Source organism: Hemitrygon akajei, chromosome 16 (genome assembly GCF_048418815.1).
Source record: "Hemitrygon akajei chromosome 16, sHemAka1.3, whole genome shotgun sequence".
Lineage (NCBI taxonomy): Eukaryota > Metazoa > Chordata > Chondrichthyes > Myliobatiformes > Dasyatidae > Hemitrygon > Hemitrygon akajei.
This window is the reverse complement of record NC_133139.1, coordinates 75,929,415-75,948,005: the sequence shown is the minus strand read 5'-3', so window position 1 is coordinate 75,948,005 and position 18,591 is coordinate 75,929,415. Positions and strand designations below refer to the sequence as shown.

Here is an 18,591-nt window from a genome sequence, read left to right as displayed (position 1 = left end):
TTTGTCACATATGTTCTGGTCATGTTCTTCATTAAAACTGTTTTGGAAATCTTTATTTTCTACAATCTCTAAAGTTCTGAAAATTAATTTACACCCTAATAGACTGACTGTTCTATTTGGAAAAGTTCCGCATCATATTCAGGGTATTTCATCTTCAGATCAACATGTAATTGCATTTGTTACACTACTGGCAAGAAGGGCTATTTTATTAAAATGGAAAGATATTTCTTCCCCTACATTAACTGAATGGTTTTCTCAAGTAATGTTATGTCTCAGCTTGGAAAAAATTAGAAGTAATACTTTTGAACCTCGATTTGATTTTGAGAGAAGATGGGGTTCTTTTGCCAAATATTACCATTTAATTTGAATTATGCTATATGGTTTCCTTCCAATTTTATTATCTTTTTTAAAAATGTGAATTGGCGGTTGATGACTTTTTTTTAATATATCTAGATGATGGTTAAACGTATTGCTTCTGGGGGTTGATTCCTATTGATTTTCTTTTAATAGTTAATGGGTTTTTTCCTTAGTTAGATGGGGTTCTTTTTTTCCTTCTTTTTTCTGTATATAGTTTTTTTCATTTTAATATATTAGGATCAGCTTTTTTCATCAGCTCTATTAATTGTATACATATTAATTTGTTGAAGTTTTATAATATTCTATAGCTGTAGAAGATTATGTATCAATAAAAAGATTCTAAAATGAAATAATTCCTGATTCCTGAACCTTATTCTCCTCAGACTTAAAGTGTGATTTTGTAAGCAGGAAGAGCCTGTTTTCTTGGTCTTTTCTCTGTTTTTGATGTCTGCTTACCGCCTTCCATTTCGGATCTTATTTTGGATCAAGATCTTGGATTAATGAGTCTGTGTTTGGATTATTGCATTTTTGAACTGTAATGGTTGCCTGCTTTACCCAGGTTTGTTTTTTTTTTGCCCAATTTGGCTAAAATAAAGTAAAACTTGATTTCTGATCTGCTCTGCATGTTAACCCATGTCTGCATCACAGGTTCTGCAATTGGATTCACTTAAAATTCTCAATGGTACAGGGTGCTGGAGAGATTTTCAATCGGGCGACAGTTAATGATACTGAGAGCCCTATACTTACAATTATAGTTTTCCATCGAATTGACCAGATTAATCCTTAACTAGACACCTTTGGAAACATTGGCAAAGCTTCACCTTCACATCACCACAAATATTGTCTTTGTTCTCTCTATCCTTGCCTTGTTTCTCTCAACTCTAGCTCTGATTCAGTCGAAATATAAACTCCACGGATCTCTGTTGACCTTGGTGCTTCTAGCATATTTCTGCATACATCTAACCCAGATTTCTAGCATCTCCACTTTCCTTTGTTCTTCTTGACCCCTACAGTTAGGGGGGTCAGACAGGTGATTCTATGGATTCAGGAAAGAAACGCGAATGGTAGTTTACCTCCCAGCTGTCAGGGTCCGGGATGTTTCTAATAGGGTCCACAACATCTTGAAGTGGGAAGTAGAACAGCCAGAGGTCCTGGTACATTTTGGTGCCAATGACATAGGTAGGAAAAGGGTGGAGGTTCTGAAAACAGACTACAGGGAGTTAGGAAGCAAGTTGAGAAGCAGGACCTCAAAGGTAGTATACTCGGGATTACTGCCTGTGCCACGTGACAGTGAGTATAGGAATAGAATGAGGTGGAGGATAAATGCTTTGCTGGGGGATTGGAGCAGGGGGCAGGGATTCAGGTTTCTAGATCATTGGATCCTCTTCTGGGGCAGGTGTTACCTGTACAAAAAGGACAGGTTGCAGTTGAATCTGAGGGGGACCAATATCCTGGCAGGGAGGTTTGCAAAAGGCTATTGGGGAGAGTTTAAACTAGATTGCTGGGGGGTGGGATCGGAACTGAACTGATGAAGGAAAGGGTGGTTGGCTCACAAATAGAGAAAGGTTAGAGACAGTGTGAAACAGAGGATAGGCAGGTGATAGAGAAGGGATGCACTCAGACTGATGATTTGAGAGGTGTCTATTTTAATGCGCGGAGTATTATGAATGAAGTGGATGAGCTTAGAGTGTGGATCAGCACTTATAGCTATGAAGTTGTGGCCATTACAGAAAATTGAATGGTTCAGGGGCAGGAAGGGCTACTTCAAGTGCCAGGCTTTAGATGTTTCAGAAAGGACAGGGAGTGAGGCAACAGAGGTGGGGGTACAGCACTGTTGATCAGAGATAGTGTCATGGCTGCAAAAAAGGAGGAAGTCATGGAGGGTTTGTCTACAGAGTCTCTGTGGGTGGAAGTTAGGAATGGGAAGGGGTCGATAACTCTATGAGGTGTTTTTCATTGATGACCCAATAGTAACAGGGACATGACCAGATAGGGAGACAGATTCTGGAAAGCAGTAATAATGATAGGGTTGTTGTGGTGGGAGATATTCATTTCCCAAATATTTATTGGCATGTCTCTAGAATGAGAGGATTAGATGGGGTGGAGTTTGTTAGTTGTGTTCAGGAAGGTTTCTTGACACAATATGTAGATAAGCTTACAAGAGGAGAGGCTGTACTTGATTTGGTATTAGGAACTGAACCTGGTCAGGTGTCCGGTCACTCAGTGGGAGAGCATTTTGGAGAAAGGGATTACAATTCTATCTCCTTTACCATATAATTGGATTAGGATAAGAACAGACAAGTTAAGGAGACACTTAATTGGAGTAAAGGGAACTATGAGACTATTAGGCAAGAACTTGGAAGCATAAATTGGAAACATATGTTCTCAGGGAATTGTACGGAAGAAATGTGGCAAATGTTCAGGAGATATTTGCGTGGAGTTCTGCGTAGTTATGTTCCAATGAGACATGGAAAGGATGGTAGGATACAAGATCCATGGTGAAGAAAGGCTGTCATAAATCTAGTCAAGAATAAAAGAAGAGCTTACGAAAGGTTCAAAAAACTTCGTAATGATTGAGATCTAGAAGATTATAAGGCTAGCAAGAAGGAGCTTAAGAATGAAATTAGGAGAGCCAGAAGGGGCCAAAGCATTCTACAAGTATGTGAAGAGGAAGAGGATAAGATGTGAGAGAATAGGACCAATCAAGTGTGACAGTGTATATGGATTTTAGCAAGGCATTTGATAAGGTACCCCATACAGGGCTTATTGAGAAAGTAAAGAGGCATGGGATCCAAGGGGACATTGCTTTGTGGATCCAAAACTAGCTTGCCTACAGAAGGCAAAGATGGGCTGTGGACAGCTCATATTCTGCAGAGAGGCCAGTGACCAGTGGTGCGCCTCAGGGATCTGTTCTGGAACCCCATTCTTTGTGATTTTTATAAATGAGGAAGTGGAGGGATGGGTTAGTAAATTTGCTGATGACACAAAAGTTTGGGGTGTTGTGCATAGTATGGAGGACTGTCAGAGGTTACAGCGGGACACTGATATATATTGCAAAACTGTGCTGAGAAGTGGCAGATGGAGTTCAACACAGATAAGCGTGAGTTGGTTCATTTTGGTAGGTCAAATATGATGGCAGAATATGATATTAATGGGAAGACTCTTGGCAGTGTGGAGGATCAGAGGGATCTTGGGGTCTGAGTCTATGCAGGTTGATTGTGGTTAAGAAGGCATATGGAGCACTGGCCTTCAACAATCGTGGGATTGAGTTTAAGAGCCGAGAGTTAATGTTGCAGTTATATAGGATCCTGGTCAGATCCCACTTGGAGTACTGTGCTCAATTTTGGTTGCCTCACTACAGGAAGGACGTGAAAACCATAGAAAAGGTGCAGAGGAGATTTACAAGGACTTCACCTAGATTGGGCACCATGCCTTATGAGAATAGGTTGAGTGAACTCGGGCTTCTCTCCTTGGAGCAACGGAGAATGAGAGGTGACTTGATAGAGTTGTACAAGATGATGAGTGGCATTAATTGTGTGGATAGTTAGAGGCTTTTTCCCAGGGTTGAAATGGCTAGCACGAGAGGACATAGTTTTAAGGTGCTTGGAAGCTGATACAGAGGCGATACCAGGGGTAAGTTTTTTATGCAGAGAGTGGCCGGCAGTTGTGGCGGAGGTGAAAATGATAGGGTATTTTAAGAGACCCCTGGATGGCTACATGGCTAAATGGAGGGCTATGGGTAAGCCCAGGTAGTTCTAAGGTAAGGACATGTTTGGCACAGCTTTGTGGGCTGAAAGGCTTGTATTGTGATGCAGGTCTTCTGTGTTTCTATGTTTCCATGTTTCTATGTTGTGGTAAATCTTTCAATTCATGGAGGACATCAACATCAGATTGGCCATTAAAAACTTTGGATTCCAAAGAGATTTCATGTCTAAAGCACTTGACTCCTCCTTCCACATCGTTTGGATCAACTAAAAACTCTGGTTTAAACCATCATTCACACCTCTATGTCGTCCACATTGAGTTGTTTTCCACTTGCTATTTATTCTCTAAGTGTGGGTCATCCAAACGATGTATCGTTTCTCATGTTCAATACCATCCATGCTTCTCTTGTCCTTGCTGAAATACATTGGCTCCACAGTGCAGTTACTGGAGGGATGATTTGAAGGACGGTGTTGACTGAAGTTGGGGAGGGTCATTATGAGCTTGTAGGATAGAATGGAAGTGAAGACTGCTGGCAAGTGGGTCTGCATTTGAAACTACCCACTGCATATGTGAAAATGCCTGTGATGACTAATCCCTGTATAAATATCCACTGTCACACATGTATGACTGTCACAATGTAGAGTCTGTTTTTCATTGTACTTTCAGTGTATTACTTTTGGACTCTCTTGCATTAAGAAATAGAGTCATAGAAAAGTACAGGGCAGAAGTAGTCCCTTTGGCTTCTCTGATCTGTGCCGAGCCATTTATACTGCCTACTCCCTTCGACCAGCAGTGGGACCATAAACATCCATAGCACAACCATCCATGTACCTATCAAACTTCTCTTCAACTTTGAAATCGAGCTTGCATGCACCAAATGTTCTGGCAACTTGTATCACACTGTCAGAACTCTCTGGGTGAAGAAGTTTGCCCTCATGTTCCCCTTAAACTTTTCACGTTTCAACCTTAACCTGTGATTGTAGTCCTAGAGTGGATAAAAAACCTGCTAGAAAATACACTATCTATATCCCTCATAATTGTGTATACCTAGACCAAGTCATCTCTCAGTCTACTGTATACTAAGGAATAAAGTCCTAACCTATTCAATCTTGCCTTATAACACAGGTCCCTCAGACCCTTCAACATCCTTGTAAATTTATTAGGTACTCTTTCAACCTTCTTTAAATCCTCCCTGTACGTAGGCGACCAAAACTGCACACAAAATTCCACATGAGACGTCAGCAATATCTTATACAACTTCAAGATAATATCCCATCTCTTGCACTAAATACTGATATTTATGGAGGCAAATGTGTCAAGAGCTTTCTTAATGACCGTATATACCCAATTCTCCGTTTTCAACGAATAATAGATCTGTATTCAAAGGACCCTTTGTGCTACCACACTCTTCTTGCCCTGCCATTCACTGTGGAAGGGCTATCTTGCTTAGTCCGACTGAAGTGCAACAGCTCACACTTGTCCATATTAAGTTTCATCTACCATTTTTCAGCCCATTTTTCCAACTGGTGCAGATCCCGCTATGAGCTATATTAGCCTTCTTCGCTGTCTACTCCTGATTTGGAGTCATCTGCAAATTTGCTGATCAGGTTAACCACATTATCATTCAGATAGTTTATATACTGTAGATGAGAAGCAACTTTGGACCCAGAACTCCAGTCAAAAGGAAAACTATTTACTACAGCTATCTGTCTTCTCCCACGAATCCAAAGCCTAATCCAATTTACTACTTCATCCCGAATGGCAGTTGGCTGAACCTTCTGGACCAAACCCCATGCGCATGTTGACACATGCCTTACTAAAGTCCATGTAAATAACATCTACTGCCTTGCCATCATAAACATCCCTTGTAACATCCTTGAAAAACTCTACAAGACTGGTGAGACATTCCCTATCATGCATGAAGCCATGCTGAATATCATTAATCAGTCCATGTCTGTCCGAATACACACGTATCTGATTCCTCAGAATACCTTCCAATAACTTTACCATTACTGATGTCAGGCTCACCCAGCTATGATTTGCTGTTTTATTTTTAGAGCCTTTCTCAAACACCAGATCATCTTTGGCTATCCTCCAATCCTCCGGTAACTGATCAATCGCTAATGATGATTCAAATATCTCTGCTAGCTCCCCAGCAATTTATGGTCTTGCCTCCCTTAGGGTTCGAGGGAACAGCTTGCCAGGCCTTGTGAATTTATCCACTCTAATCAGCCTTAGGATAGAAAGCAGCACCTCCTCTATACGGTGTATAGGTCCGTGAAGTTGATGCTGCTTTGCCTCACTTCTATAAACACTGTGTCCAGCTCCTGAGTAAATTTGGATGTACAAAATTATTTAAGGTCTCACTCATCTCTTGGCTTCACACACGGACTATTATTCTGCTCTTGCAGAAAATGAATCCCTTAGGATTCAGCTTCCCATTGGCTGTTAGAAGAGCTTCATTCCTTATTTTATCCCTCTTGGTTTATTTAGGTGTTCTGTTGCATTTACTATATTCCATAAGCACCCTATTATTTCCCATACCTGCTATACATCCCCTTCATCTTACTCGCCAGGTCTTCAATATCTCTTGAAAACCAAGTTTATCTGTACATTGAATTCAGAAAGGCACATACAAGCTTTGTACTTTCACAATTTCACTTTTTCAGACCTCCCAAACACCAAATACTCTTTTGCCACAAAATAGCCTGTACCAATCCACACTTGCCAAATCCTTTCTGATACATCAAAATCAGCTTTTCACCAATTTAGAATCTCAACTTGTGAATCAACTTACCTTTCTACATCACACACAAAATTCCGGAGGAATTCAGCAGACCAGGCAACATATATGGAAAAGAATACAGTTGACGTACCGGTCCGAGAAATTTGGCCTGCTGAGTTCCTCGACCATTTTGTGTGTGTTACTTGTATTTCCAGCACCTGCAAATTTTCTCTTCTATCTTTCTTCATATTTACTTTGCAAATCTGTTCTCAGAATGCAGACCCCATGAACGTCATCAGAATGCCCAATATGGCAACTCAAAGAATTTGTTGGTTAGTAATGAATAATCGTCTCTTTCATAATTGCATATTGTATTTTGATACAAAAAGTCATTCAAGTCATCATTAAAACAGTGCGTAATGTTCGGAGAGAAGTGATGTATGTAGCCCTGAGCCCAGGTACTGATTGTTGGAAGCACGGGGCATTGAATAGGCATCTCCAACTATACTTTCAATGGAGTGAGTTACAGGTTGTGTAGATATACAAAAAGAATAAGGTCAAGAAATGGTCTTCTTTCACCATACTGATGAAATCAATACATACTGTATTTTCAACAAGTCATTTATTTTTTTTCATCATTACTGTTAATTGTTTTGTTCTAGATTTAATCAACTTTGAACTGAAACTCTCAGATACCATGTCAGAATTGAAACTTTTTCTCTAAATTAGTAGCTTCTGGATCCAGTTGCTCTGAAATCAATGCCAGCCTACTCCCAAAGTCGAAGTTGCTTCTTTCAGAAACTAACTTGGATTTCAACTATTCATGCTTTCTTTCTCCAGCATGAAAAACCAATTCATAAAATTTCCCTACTTAGCCATCATTGTGCTCGGGATGGAAGGAATAGGAATTGCGAAAATTCCGAGATTTATAAAGAAAATCAACATATTGAATACCTGAAATTTGTTTTAACACTTTGCTCCTCTTTCTGTAATAGAGAACTCTGAAATGATAAACGGCTTACTTGTCAAACTGCAGAGTGATGTTGCTCGACTGATAGAGAGTAAGTTAAATAATCTGAATACTTTCATCTCTAGTTGTTTATTAAAAATTGGGGATTGCTAATTCTGCCCAGCTAATTTATTTTGTGTTCTGAAACTAAATTGTGCTTGGTTTAACTAAAAAGCAAACATCTTCTCTCTTCTCTACACCCAACTGGCCAGAGGATTTCAGCTGCCCTGGGAGAGGGGGATATTGAATGTGGGGTGGTGGTGGGGTAGTGAGTATAGCTGCTACTACGATGGAAAAAGGTCCCGGAACACAGCCTGGTCCACTGACTGGAGGGAATTCCATCGCCGCTCTTTTGCCTCTCTGTAAATGAAAGATTTAATGTAGAGTAATTTGCAAAAGTCTTTGGCACATACACTGTATGAACTGCATTTGGTGGTTCTGGGCCTGTGTGCACAGATACTCAGAAGAATAAAGGGGATCTAACTGAAACCTATCAAATATTGACAAGTCTGGTAAGAGTGGATGTGGAGCGGATGTTTGCTATTGTGGATGAGTCCAGGACTGGAGCACACAGCTCTAGAAAAGAGGGATGTACTTTTAGAACAGAGATGATTTTTAAAGTCGGAGCATGATGAATCTCTGGAATTCATTGCCATGGACTGCTGAGGAGGCTAAATCATTTGGAATATTTAAAGCAGAATGTGATGAACTATTTGTTAGTCAGGGTATCAAAGGTTAGGGGTAGAAGGCAGAAGAAGGGCTTTGAAAGTTATAATAAGTCAGCCATGGTGGAATGACGGAGCAGATTTAATGGGCCGAGTGTCCCAGTTCTGTTCCAATGTCTTATGGTCTTATTGCCCTATCAGTTCAAATCCATTGACTTAAATCGATATCTGAGAACCAATTCTATTTGTATTTGTCGTGGTGAAGAAAACAATGATGGGGCCAAGCAGACTTCCACAGATTTAATTCTATGCAGTTGTTGCCCTCCTGATTTCAAAGGTTCAAAGAGACTCCATTTTCAATGAATCATAGATCTGTATTCCAAGATCCCTTTGTGCTACTACACTCCTCTTACCCTTCCGTACACTGTGGAAGAGCTATCTTGCTTAGTCCTACCAAAGTGCAACACGTCACACTTGTCAATATGAAGTTCAATCTGCCATTTTTCAGCCAGCGTTTCCAGTTTGTGCAGATCCCGTTGCAAGCTATATCAGCCTTTTTGGCTGTCTACTCCAGATCCTGGAGTCATCCACAAATTTGCTGATTAAATTGACCACATTATCATCCAGACAGTTTATATACTGTAGATGACAAACAACTTTGGACCCAGTGCTCCAGTCAAAAGGAAAACCATCCACTACCACAGTCTGTCTTCTCCCACAAATCCAAAGCCTAATCTAATTTACTACTTCATCTCGAACGGCAATTGGCTGAACCTTCTCGACCAAACCCCATGCACATGTTGACAAATGCCTTACTAATGTCCATGTAAATAACATCTACTGCCTTGCCATCATAAACATTCCTTGTAACTTCCTGGAAAAACTCTACAAGAATGGTCAGACATCACCTATCACACATGAAGCCATGCTGAATATCATTAATCAGTCCATATCTATCCAAATACACATGTATCGGATCAGTCAGAATACCTTCCAATAACTTTACCATTACTGATGTCAGGCTCAGCCGGCTATAATTTCCTGTTTTATTTTTAGAGCCTTTCTCAAACACTAGATCACCTGTGGCTATCTTCTAATCCTCTGGTACCTGATCTATCGCTAATGATAATTCAAGTATCTCTGCTAGATCCCCGGGAATTTTTGCACTTGCCCCCTGTAGGGTTCGAGGAAGCAGCGTGTCAGGCCCTGTTAATTTAACCACCCTATTCAGCCTTAGCATAGCAAGCAGCACCTCATCTATACTCTGTATAGGTCCATGTCATTGATGCTGCTTTGCATCATATCTATAGACATTGTCCGTCACGGATGCATAAAATAATTCACCATCACTGTTAAATTCAATACATATTTTCAACAAGTGGTTTATTTTTTCATCATCATTGCGACTTACATTTTTCTACATTTAATCAAATTTTGAATTGAAACTCTCAAATGTCAGGATTGAACATCTTTTTCTAAATTAGTAGCTTCTGAATCCAGCTGCACTCACAATCAATGCCAGCCTACTTGGAAATTTCAAGGTTGCTATTTTCAGGAACTAACTTGGATTTCAACTATTCCTGTTTTCATTCTCCAGTATGAAAAACCAAGTCATAAAATTCTGCTACTTAGCCATCATTGTGCTAGGGATGGAAGGAACATGAAGCGCAAAAATTCCAAGATGTGTAACAATAAGCAACAGACTGAACATCTGAAATTTGTTCTAATGCTTTGTTCTTCTTTCTGTAATAGAAAATTCTGAAATGACAAACGACTCACTTGCCGAGCTGACGGATGAGGTTTCTCATCTGAGAAAGGGTAAGTTTAATAATCTGAATACTTTCATCTGCAGTTGTTCATTAAAAATTGGGGATTGTTAATTCCGCCCAGCTAATTTATTTTGTGTTCTGACATTAAATGGTCCTTGGTTTAACTAAAATGCAAACGCCTTCTATCTTCTCTGCACCCAAATGGCCAGAGTATTTCAGCTGCCCTGGGAGACGGGGATATTGAGCATGGGGTGGTGGTAGAGTAGTGAGTATAGCTGCTACTATGAAGGAAAAGGGTCCTGAACACAGCCCGGTCCAGTGACTTGAGGCAATCCCATCGCCGTTCCTTTGCTTCTCTGTAAATGAAAGATTTAATGTAGAGTAATTTGCGAAAGTCTTTGGCACATATATTTTATGAACTGCATTTGATGTTTCTGTGCCTGTATGCACGGATACTCAGAAAAATAAAGTGGATCTAATTGAAACCTATCAAATATTGACAAGTCTGGTAAGAGTGGATGTGGAGCGGATGTTTGCTATTGTGGATGAGTCCAGGACTGGAGCACACAGCTCTAGAAAAGAGGGATGTACTTTTAGAACAGAGATGATTTTTAAAGTCGGAGCATGATGAATCTCTGGAATTCATTGTCATGGACTGCTGAGGAGGCTAAATCATTTGGAATATTTAAAGCAGAATGTGATGAACTATTTGTTAGTCAGGGTATCAAAGGTTAGGGGTAGAATGCAGAAGAAGGGCATTGTAAGGTATAATAAGTCAGCCATGGTGGAATGGCAGAGTAGACTTGATGGGCCGAGTGACCCAATTCTGCTCCGATGTCTTATGGTCTTATTGTACTATCAGTTCAAATCAATTGACTTAAACTGATATCTGAGCACTAATTCTATTTGTCATGGTGGAGGAAAAGTTCCCAACAATGACGGCGCCAGGCAGACTTCCACAGATTTCATTCTGTGCAGTTGTTGCCCTCCTGATTTCAAAGTTACAAAGAGCTGATGTGAGATCTGTAGGTATCAGTTTACCTTCTCATTCCATGGTTGTGGAAAGTTTATCTTCTCATTCCATGGCTGCTATGCATTTGAGTAGCCAGGTTCAAAGGCAGCAAAAGGCACAGTTCCGGGACCAACAATGCAGTAGTTCTGGAATCTATTCTGGTCACTCTGAGACTGCTACAGTTACATGCGGCTCATTGGCCTGGGGCCTTTACATTACTAAGGCTATGGGTTGGTTGGCTTAGGATGTGTGATCAATAAGATTTATAGCATGGAAGCCATTAATAGAGAGAATGCCAACAATGATGGTGCCAACAGCAGTAGTTGTGGGGACAGATGAGTCTCTGCTCAAACAGTCAATCTTTGTGATTGATGGTAACTGGGGGATGGACTTGAAATCTGCTTAACCCTCTATGTTAGAGAGAACTTCAGTCGTAGAACCAGATCATGGAGTTTTCACGGTCTATGACTTCAGGGTTTTCTAGGATCTGGGTTAGTGGACAAACCGACAGTGAAGACTGAGAATGTTATTGCCCATTCCTGTGCTTTGTTTTAATTTTACACTGTTAATGCTCATTATCAGCAAGTTATAATTAGGTTTCTCCTGACGGTCTGGCAGAGTAACTGCTCATGCAAATGATAGCGCCTCTAAAGATAGAATACTTGCTTGGTCCTGCAAAACAAAGTCATCCTAGATTTTATGCTCATCTCTCCTGTGGAGATGGATGCAAAATATTTTTAAATTTATAGGCGAGAATATTGTCCACAGAACAATAACGAAGTCCTGAGCTGCATGATGTATTTAGCGAGTATGAAAATTTCTTACAGATGTGGCCGACACCAGAGTTATAATGTGGCGTGGCTCCTACAAGGTTTGCAACATACTATAGATGCGAGCTTCAACATGATACGGCCTCGTTGCTTGAACGAGAAAAAATCCATGTGTAAACGTGGGTAGGGACATACCAAGTGTTTGCGGTGCCCCAAATGTTCCTTATTTCTATTTCAATACCTTCATAGGTATTATGCCTATCCAGTTATTAAACAAATGGCGACCCTTCAAAGAAAATGAGTATTATTTTACATCAATTCGATGCCCCTGGAGCGATGCGGAGAAACTCTGTGAGAGAAAGAACTCCAAACTTGTGGTCATTAACAGTCAAGAAGAGCAGGTAGGTCACATCCGTTCTATTTCTGCAACACACACAAAATGCTGGTGAAACACAACAGGCCAGGCAGCATCTATATGGAGAACCGCTGTCCCTCTCTTTTCCTTCGCTACATCAACGACTGCATTGGCGCTGCCTCCTGCACGCATGCTGAGCTCGTCGACTTCATTAACTTTACCTCCAACTTACACCCTTCCCTCAAATTTACCTGGTCCATTTCCAACACCTCCCTCCCCTTTATTGATCTTTCTGTCTCCTTTTCTGGAGACGGCTTATCTACTGATATCTACTATAAGCCTACAGATGCTCACAACTACCTAGACTATTCCTCTCCCCAGCCTGTCTCTTGCAAAAATGCTATCCCCTTCTCACAATTCCTCCGTCTCCACCGCATCTGCTCTCAGGATGAGGCTTTTCATTCCAGGACACATCTCTCCCATTTCCCACACATCTGCCCTCACCCGATCCGCCCACCACCCCACTCGGGATAGGGTTCCCCTTGTCCTCACCTACCACCCCACCAGCCTCCAGGTCCAACGTATAATTCTCCGTAACTTCCGCCACCTCCAACGGGAACCCACTTCCAAGCACATCTCTCTTTCTGCTTTCCGAGGGATCGCTCCCTACTTGACTCCCTTGTCCACTCGTCCCCCCCATCCCTTCCCACTGATCTCCGTCCTGGCACTTATCCTTGTAAACGGAACAAGTGCTACTCCTGCCCTTACACTTCCTCCCTCACCACCATTCAGGGCCCCAGACAGTCCTTCCAGGTGAGGTGACACTTCACCTGTGATTCGGCTGGTGTGGTATACTGCGTCCGGTGCTCCCAGTGTGGCCTTTTATATATTGGGGAGACCCGACGCAGACTGGGAGACCATTACACTGAACACCTACGCTCTGTCCGCCAGAGAAAGCAGGATCTCTCAGTGGCCACACATTTTAATTCTATATCCCATTCGCATTCTGATATGTCTATCCATGGCCTCCACTACTGTCAAGATGAAGCCACACTCAGGTTGGAGGAACAACACATTATATACCGGCTGGGTAGCCTCCAACCTGATGGCATGAACATTGACTTCTCTAACTTCCGTTAATGCCCTTCCTCCCCTTCTTACCCCATCCCTGACATATTTAGTTGTTTGTTTTTTTCTCTCTCTCTGCCCATCACTCTTCCTGTTCCCCATCTTCCTCTGGTGCTCCCCTCCCCCTTTCTTTCTCCCTAGGCCTCCCGTCCCATGATCCTTTCCCTTCTCCAGCTCTGTATCACTTTTGCCAATCACTTTTCCAGCTCTTAGCTTCATCCCACCCCCCCGGTCTTCTCCTGTCATTTCGCATTTCCTCCTCCCCCTCCTACTTTCAAATCTCTTAGTATCTTTCCTTTCAGTTAGTCCTGACGAAGGGTCTCGGCCCGAAACGTCGACAGCACTTCTCCCTATAAATGCTGCCTGGCCTGCTGTGTTCCACCAGCATTTTGTGTGTGTTTTTCGAATTTCCAGCATCTGCAGATTTCCTTATGTTTGTTCTATTTCTGCCTTATTCAGGGCACACCGTTCATGACTGTCATTAAACCTATATTACTGTATGCAAAGTTTGACTGATATTGATGATATATTAAGGCAGGAACTATTATTCCAATTGGATAAACTGAAAGTTATTAGCAGGTCATCAAAAAAATTCTAGGTCAGTGCTCACTGCTGCCAGTGGAGAGAAGGTACAAGAGCCTCAGGACCCACATCACCAGGTTCAGGAACAGCTATTAGCCCGATCCATCAGTCTCTTGAACCAGAGTGTATAACTTCACTGAACCTCACTTGAACCACCACCGAACTATTACCAAAATCTATGGACTGACTTACAAGGGTCTGCACCTCATGTTGTTGATATTTATTGCTTATTTATTTTTAATGTTATTTTTACTTCTTGTCCACTCAATCTGGTAAATCTGAGGGCATTGCCAAGCATGGTCATTTCTCAATGGCTAGGAACTTTTGTATTATTGTAGTTCTGCTTAGTACTGTGACTTTTCTGAGAATTAAATAAATATTTATATTGCTGTGTAGGCCTAATTGTTTATACTATTATGTAGTGACTTTGGAATGGTACCAGTTGTTGATATTACTATTAGGACAACATTAATATTTATATCCTGGACGCGCTTAATAGTCTTTCAATTTCTTCTTTTAATTCAGCATAATTCTGGTGTTTTTCACATGTTGATTTGCGTATGTTACGTTTGCTTGGAATGGCTGTTTGTATTGAGTAATTTATTCTTGTATATCCTGCAATATTTTATCTGTATAGATTTTCCTATCTGTAATAATGGATCAGCCGTATTCTCATTTGTAGGACACCGAAACTGGATCAGGCTTGTATTTATAGTAAGGCATAGTGTCTTTTATGAGTCTGTATTTTGCAGCAAGATTTTGGTGAATGATGTTTATTAATTAATTGTGCCTGTGTAACTAATCAGATTGAATTACACCACTACAGGATCCTGTAATGTGCTGGATTTAATATTTTGAATGTGTTCGTGTTTTATGATGTACATTTGATCATCTTTTGTGTTAACCACCTGATCCTGTACTGCCGCAAGGAAACTCTCTGCTTCTGGGGCGAGGTCTCCAACTCTAACCCAGTAGTTCGACACTTCCTTGTCGACTTCAAGTCTATTCAGATTGTGGGGATATCGTCCATGGAGGATCCTGCTCTTCCATTGGTTAACTCTTTGTTTTGTAGTAAAAATTTATTCATTTGTCTGTGTTGTGCTTGCAGTTAAGTCTAGTGGCCTATACGTCGGTACACAGGAGCAGGTGGTTAGCACAATGAGTTACCAAAATATATAATAAATGGACAACAAAGTCAAGATCATATTTGTAGAAAATGCCTAGAGAAGCTGGAAATAGAGTCAGAATACCACAAATTATGTTATGACTGATCAGTAATTACAGATAAGACAATCCATAATAACAGTCTGGATATAATAATACAGTATAAACAAGCAAAAACAACTTACTTGATACACATAGACCTTCTAATCACACATATAACTTACAGAAATCAATGTGAAAGACATGACAAATATGCTGAATTATAAAGAGAACATGAACAAGATACACATTGCTGCAATAGTAATATCTACAATTAGTGTCATCCCAAAGGCACTACACAATAGCATTAAACAATTATGCCTACACAGTAATATCTATGTAAATCTTCAGAAAGCCGCAATAATAAATGCCACTAGAATATTCTGGAAGTTCCCAGCAATTGACGAATAAGCATACTTGGCTATACCCGTATCTGAGATTTTAACATCCTGAGCTGAGAAAAGAATATAATAATAATAATAGACTAAATAAATTTAGGACATTAAACATAAAGAAATTTGCAACAGAGCCAATAGAATACAAAACAGAGTAGCAGGATACAATACAACCAATTGATGAATATGAAGCATATTTATCCGGGATATCACCAGGAAAGAAAATAGATCGTAGTGTGATAAAGGAATATCCTCTGAAAGAATTCACTTCAAAGCTTAAGAAAATCTGCCAAACAGAGTTCTACAGTAAAAAGATAATCAAGGCAGAAAACACTTTTGATATATCAACAGTATATTAATGTATTCTTCTGACATAGCACCTTGGTCCAAAACCATTCTGGAAAATTTACAAAGAAAAATATGGACTGAAATGATAAATTTCAGAAAACATTAAGTACATTTAAATGTGTTTAGACTAAAACTATCTAGGCCAGAAGGGAGAAGAGGAATAGCAGACATTAGAAATCTATGGAACAGTCAGATAGAACTTCTACGGGTATACTTTTAAAATGAAAGCAGGAATCATCTCTCCACGCAAGCATATGCAATTCTGGTAAGAGGTATACACCACTAAAGTTAAATGAGAGCACAACCTAGAGAAATGAAGACATTATCACTATTGAAAATGAGTTAACTAATGGAAGGGTATTATCTACCATGGATGATAACTCCACGATCTGAGATGATGAGATGTCGACGAGGAAGCATCAAAAGCCTGGCTCCGAGTTGGAGACTTCTACCCAAAACAAAAGGGTTTATTGTAGAAATACAGAGACAGGAGGTTAACACACACACACTCACACTCACACTCCCACCCCCCCAAAATACCAATAAATTCAAGATGTTAGACATAGTAAGTGCCAGGAAAAAAAACTGAAACAATCAAGCATGTTATACGATCCTGCAGCAGCTTAACACAATCTGATTACTTACATAGGCATAATCATGGCAAACATTATTTATCAAAATCTTGCTTTAAAATGCAAACTGGTAAAAGAGATTACAGATTTCTATAGATACACTCCAGTTCCAGTTTAAGATTCAGAATACCACAAATGATATTATGACTGATGCATTATTATAGATAAAACAATCCATTATAACTGTTCAGATATAATAATACAGGATAAACAAGCAAGAACAACTTATTTAATAAAAATAGCTATCCCAAGCACACATAACGTACAGAAACCAATAAGTGAAAACATCAGAACTATGCTGAGTTAAAAGAGGGAACTGAAAGACTTTGGAACATAGACATCGTGTACATTGTTTCAATAGTAACATCCACAACTGGTATCATCCCAAGATCACTTCACAATAGGATTAAACTATTATGGCATTGACCTCCCACATCATGAAGACCCTGGAAAGACTTGTTCTAGAGCAGCTCTGGCCTATGGTTAGGCCACACTTAGACCCCCTCCAGTTCGCCTATTAGCCTTGACTGGGAGTTGAGGATGCCATCGTCTACCTGCTGAACTGTGTCTACGCCCACCTGGGCAAGCTGGTGAGCACTGTGAGGGTCATGTTTTTTGACTTCTCCAGTGCGTTCAACACCATCCGCCCTGCTCTGCTGGGTGAGAAGCTGACAGTGATGCAGGTGGATGCTTCCCTGGTGTCATGGATTATTGATTACCTGACTGTCAGACCACAGTACGTGCGCTTGCAACACTGTGTGTCAGACAGAGTGGTCAGCAGCACTGGGGCTCCACAGGGGACTGTCCTGTTTCCCTTTCTCTTCACCATCTACACCTCGGACTTCAACTACAACACAGAGTCTTGCCATCTTCAGAAGTTTTCTGATGACTCTGCCATAGTTGGAAGCATCAACAGGGGAGATGAGGCTGAGTACAGGGCTACGGTGGGAAACTTTTTCACATGGTGCGAGTAGAATCATCTGCAGCTTATTGTGAAAAAGACTAAGGAGCTGGTGGTGGACCTGAGGAGGCCTAAGGAAGGCATTGGTGACCCCTGTTTCCATCCAAGGGGTCAGTGTGGACATGGTGGAGGATTACAAATATCTGGGGATATGAATGGACAATAAACTGGATTGGTCAAGGAACACTGAGGCTGTCTACAAGAAGGGTCAGAGCTGTCTCTATTTCCTGAGGAAACTGAGGTCCTTTAACATCTGCCAGACGATGCTGAGGATGTTCTACGAGGCTGTGGTGGCCAGTGCTATCATGTTTGGTGTTGTGTGCTGGGGCAGCAGGCTGAGGGTAGCAGACACCAATAGAATCACAAACTCATTCGTAAGGCCAGTGATGTTGTGGGGGTGGAACTGGACTCTCTGACGGTGGTGTCTGAAAAGTTGCATGCCATCTTGGACAATGACTCCCATCCACTCCATCATGTACTGGTTAGGCACAGGTGTACATTCAGCCAGAGACTCATTCCACTGAGATGTAACACTGTGTATCATAGGAAGTCATTCCTACCTGTGGCCATCAAACTTTACAACTCCTCCTTAGGAGTGTCAGACACCCTGAGCCAATAGGCTGGTCCTGGACTTATTTCCACTTGGCATGATTAAGTTATTATTATTTAATTATTTATGGTTTTATATTTCTATATTTGTACTCTATTCTTGTTTGGTGTGGCCGTAATGAAACCCAATTTCTCTTGGGATCAATAAATTATGTGTCTGTCTGTCTATGTAAAGCTTCAGAAAGACAAAACTGAATACCATAAGAATAGTCCGAAAGGTCCTAGCAATTGACATAGGTGTCTGCTTGGATCAGTCCATACCCCAGATTTTACCAGCCTGAGTGAGAAAAAATAAATAATAATAATAATAATAATTTTAAATTTTTATATTTGCACATCTTGCTGTCTTTTGCACATTGATTGTTC

At 40.8% G+C, this 18,591-nt stretch overlaps 1 protein-coding gene across 1 annotated transcript in view; it reads left to right on the top strand.

Moving 5' to 3' along the window:
* The window catches only part of LOC140740413 (hepatic lectin-like), a 33,587-nt gene that overhangs the window by 6,996 nt on the left and 8,000 nt on the right, over positions 1-18,591 (top strand). Inside the window, exons 3-5 of the mRNA XM_073069552.1 lie at positions 7,783-7,848; positions 10,214-10,279; positions 12,262-12,413. Coding sequence (XP_072925653.1) covers positions 7,783-7,848; positions 10,214-10,279; positions 12,262-12,413 — 284 coding nt within the window. The remainder of the gene's footprint in view (positions 1-7,782; positions 7,849-10,213; positions 10,280-12,261; positions 12,414-18,591) is intronic.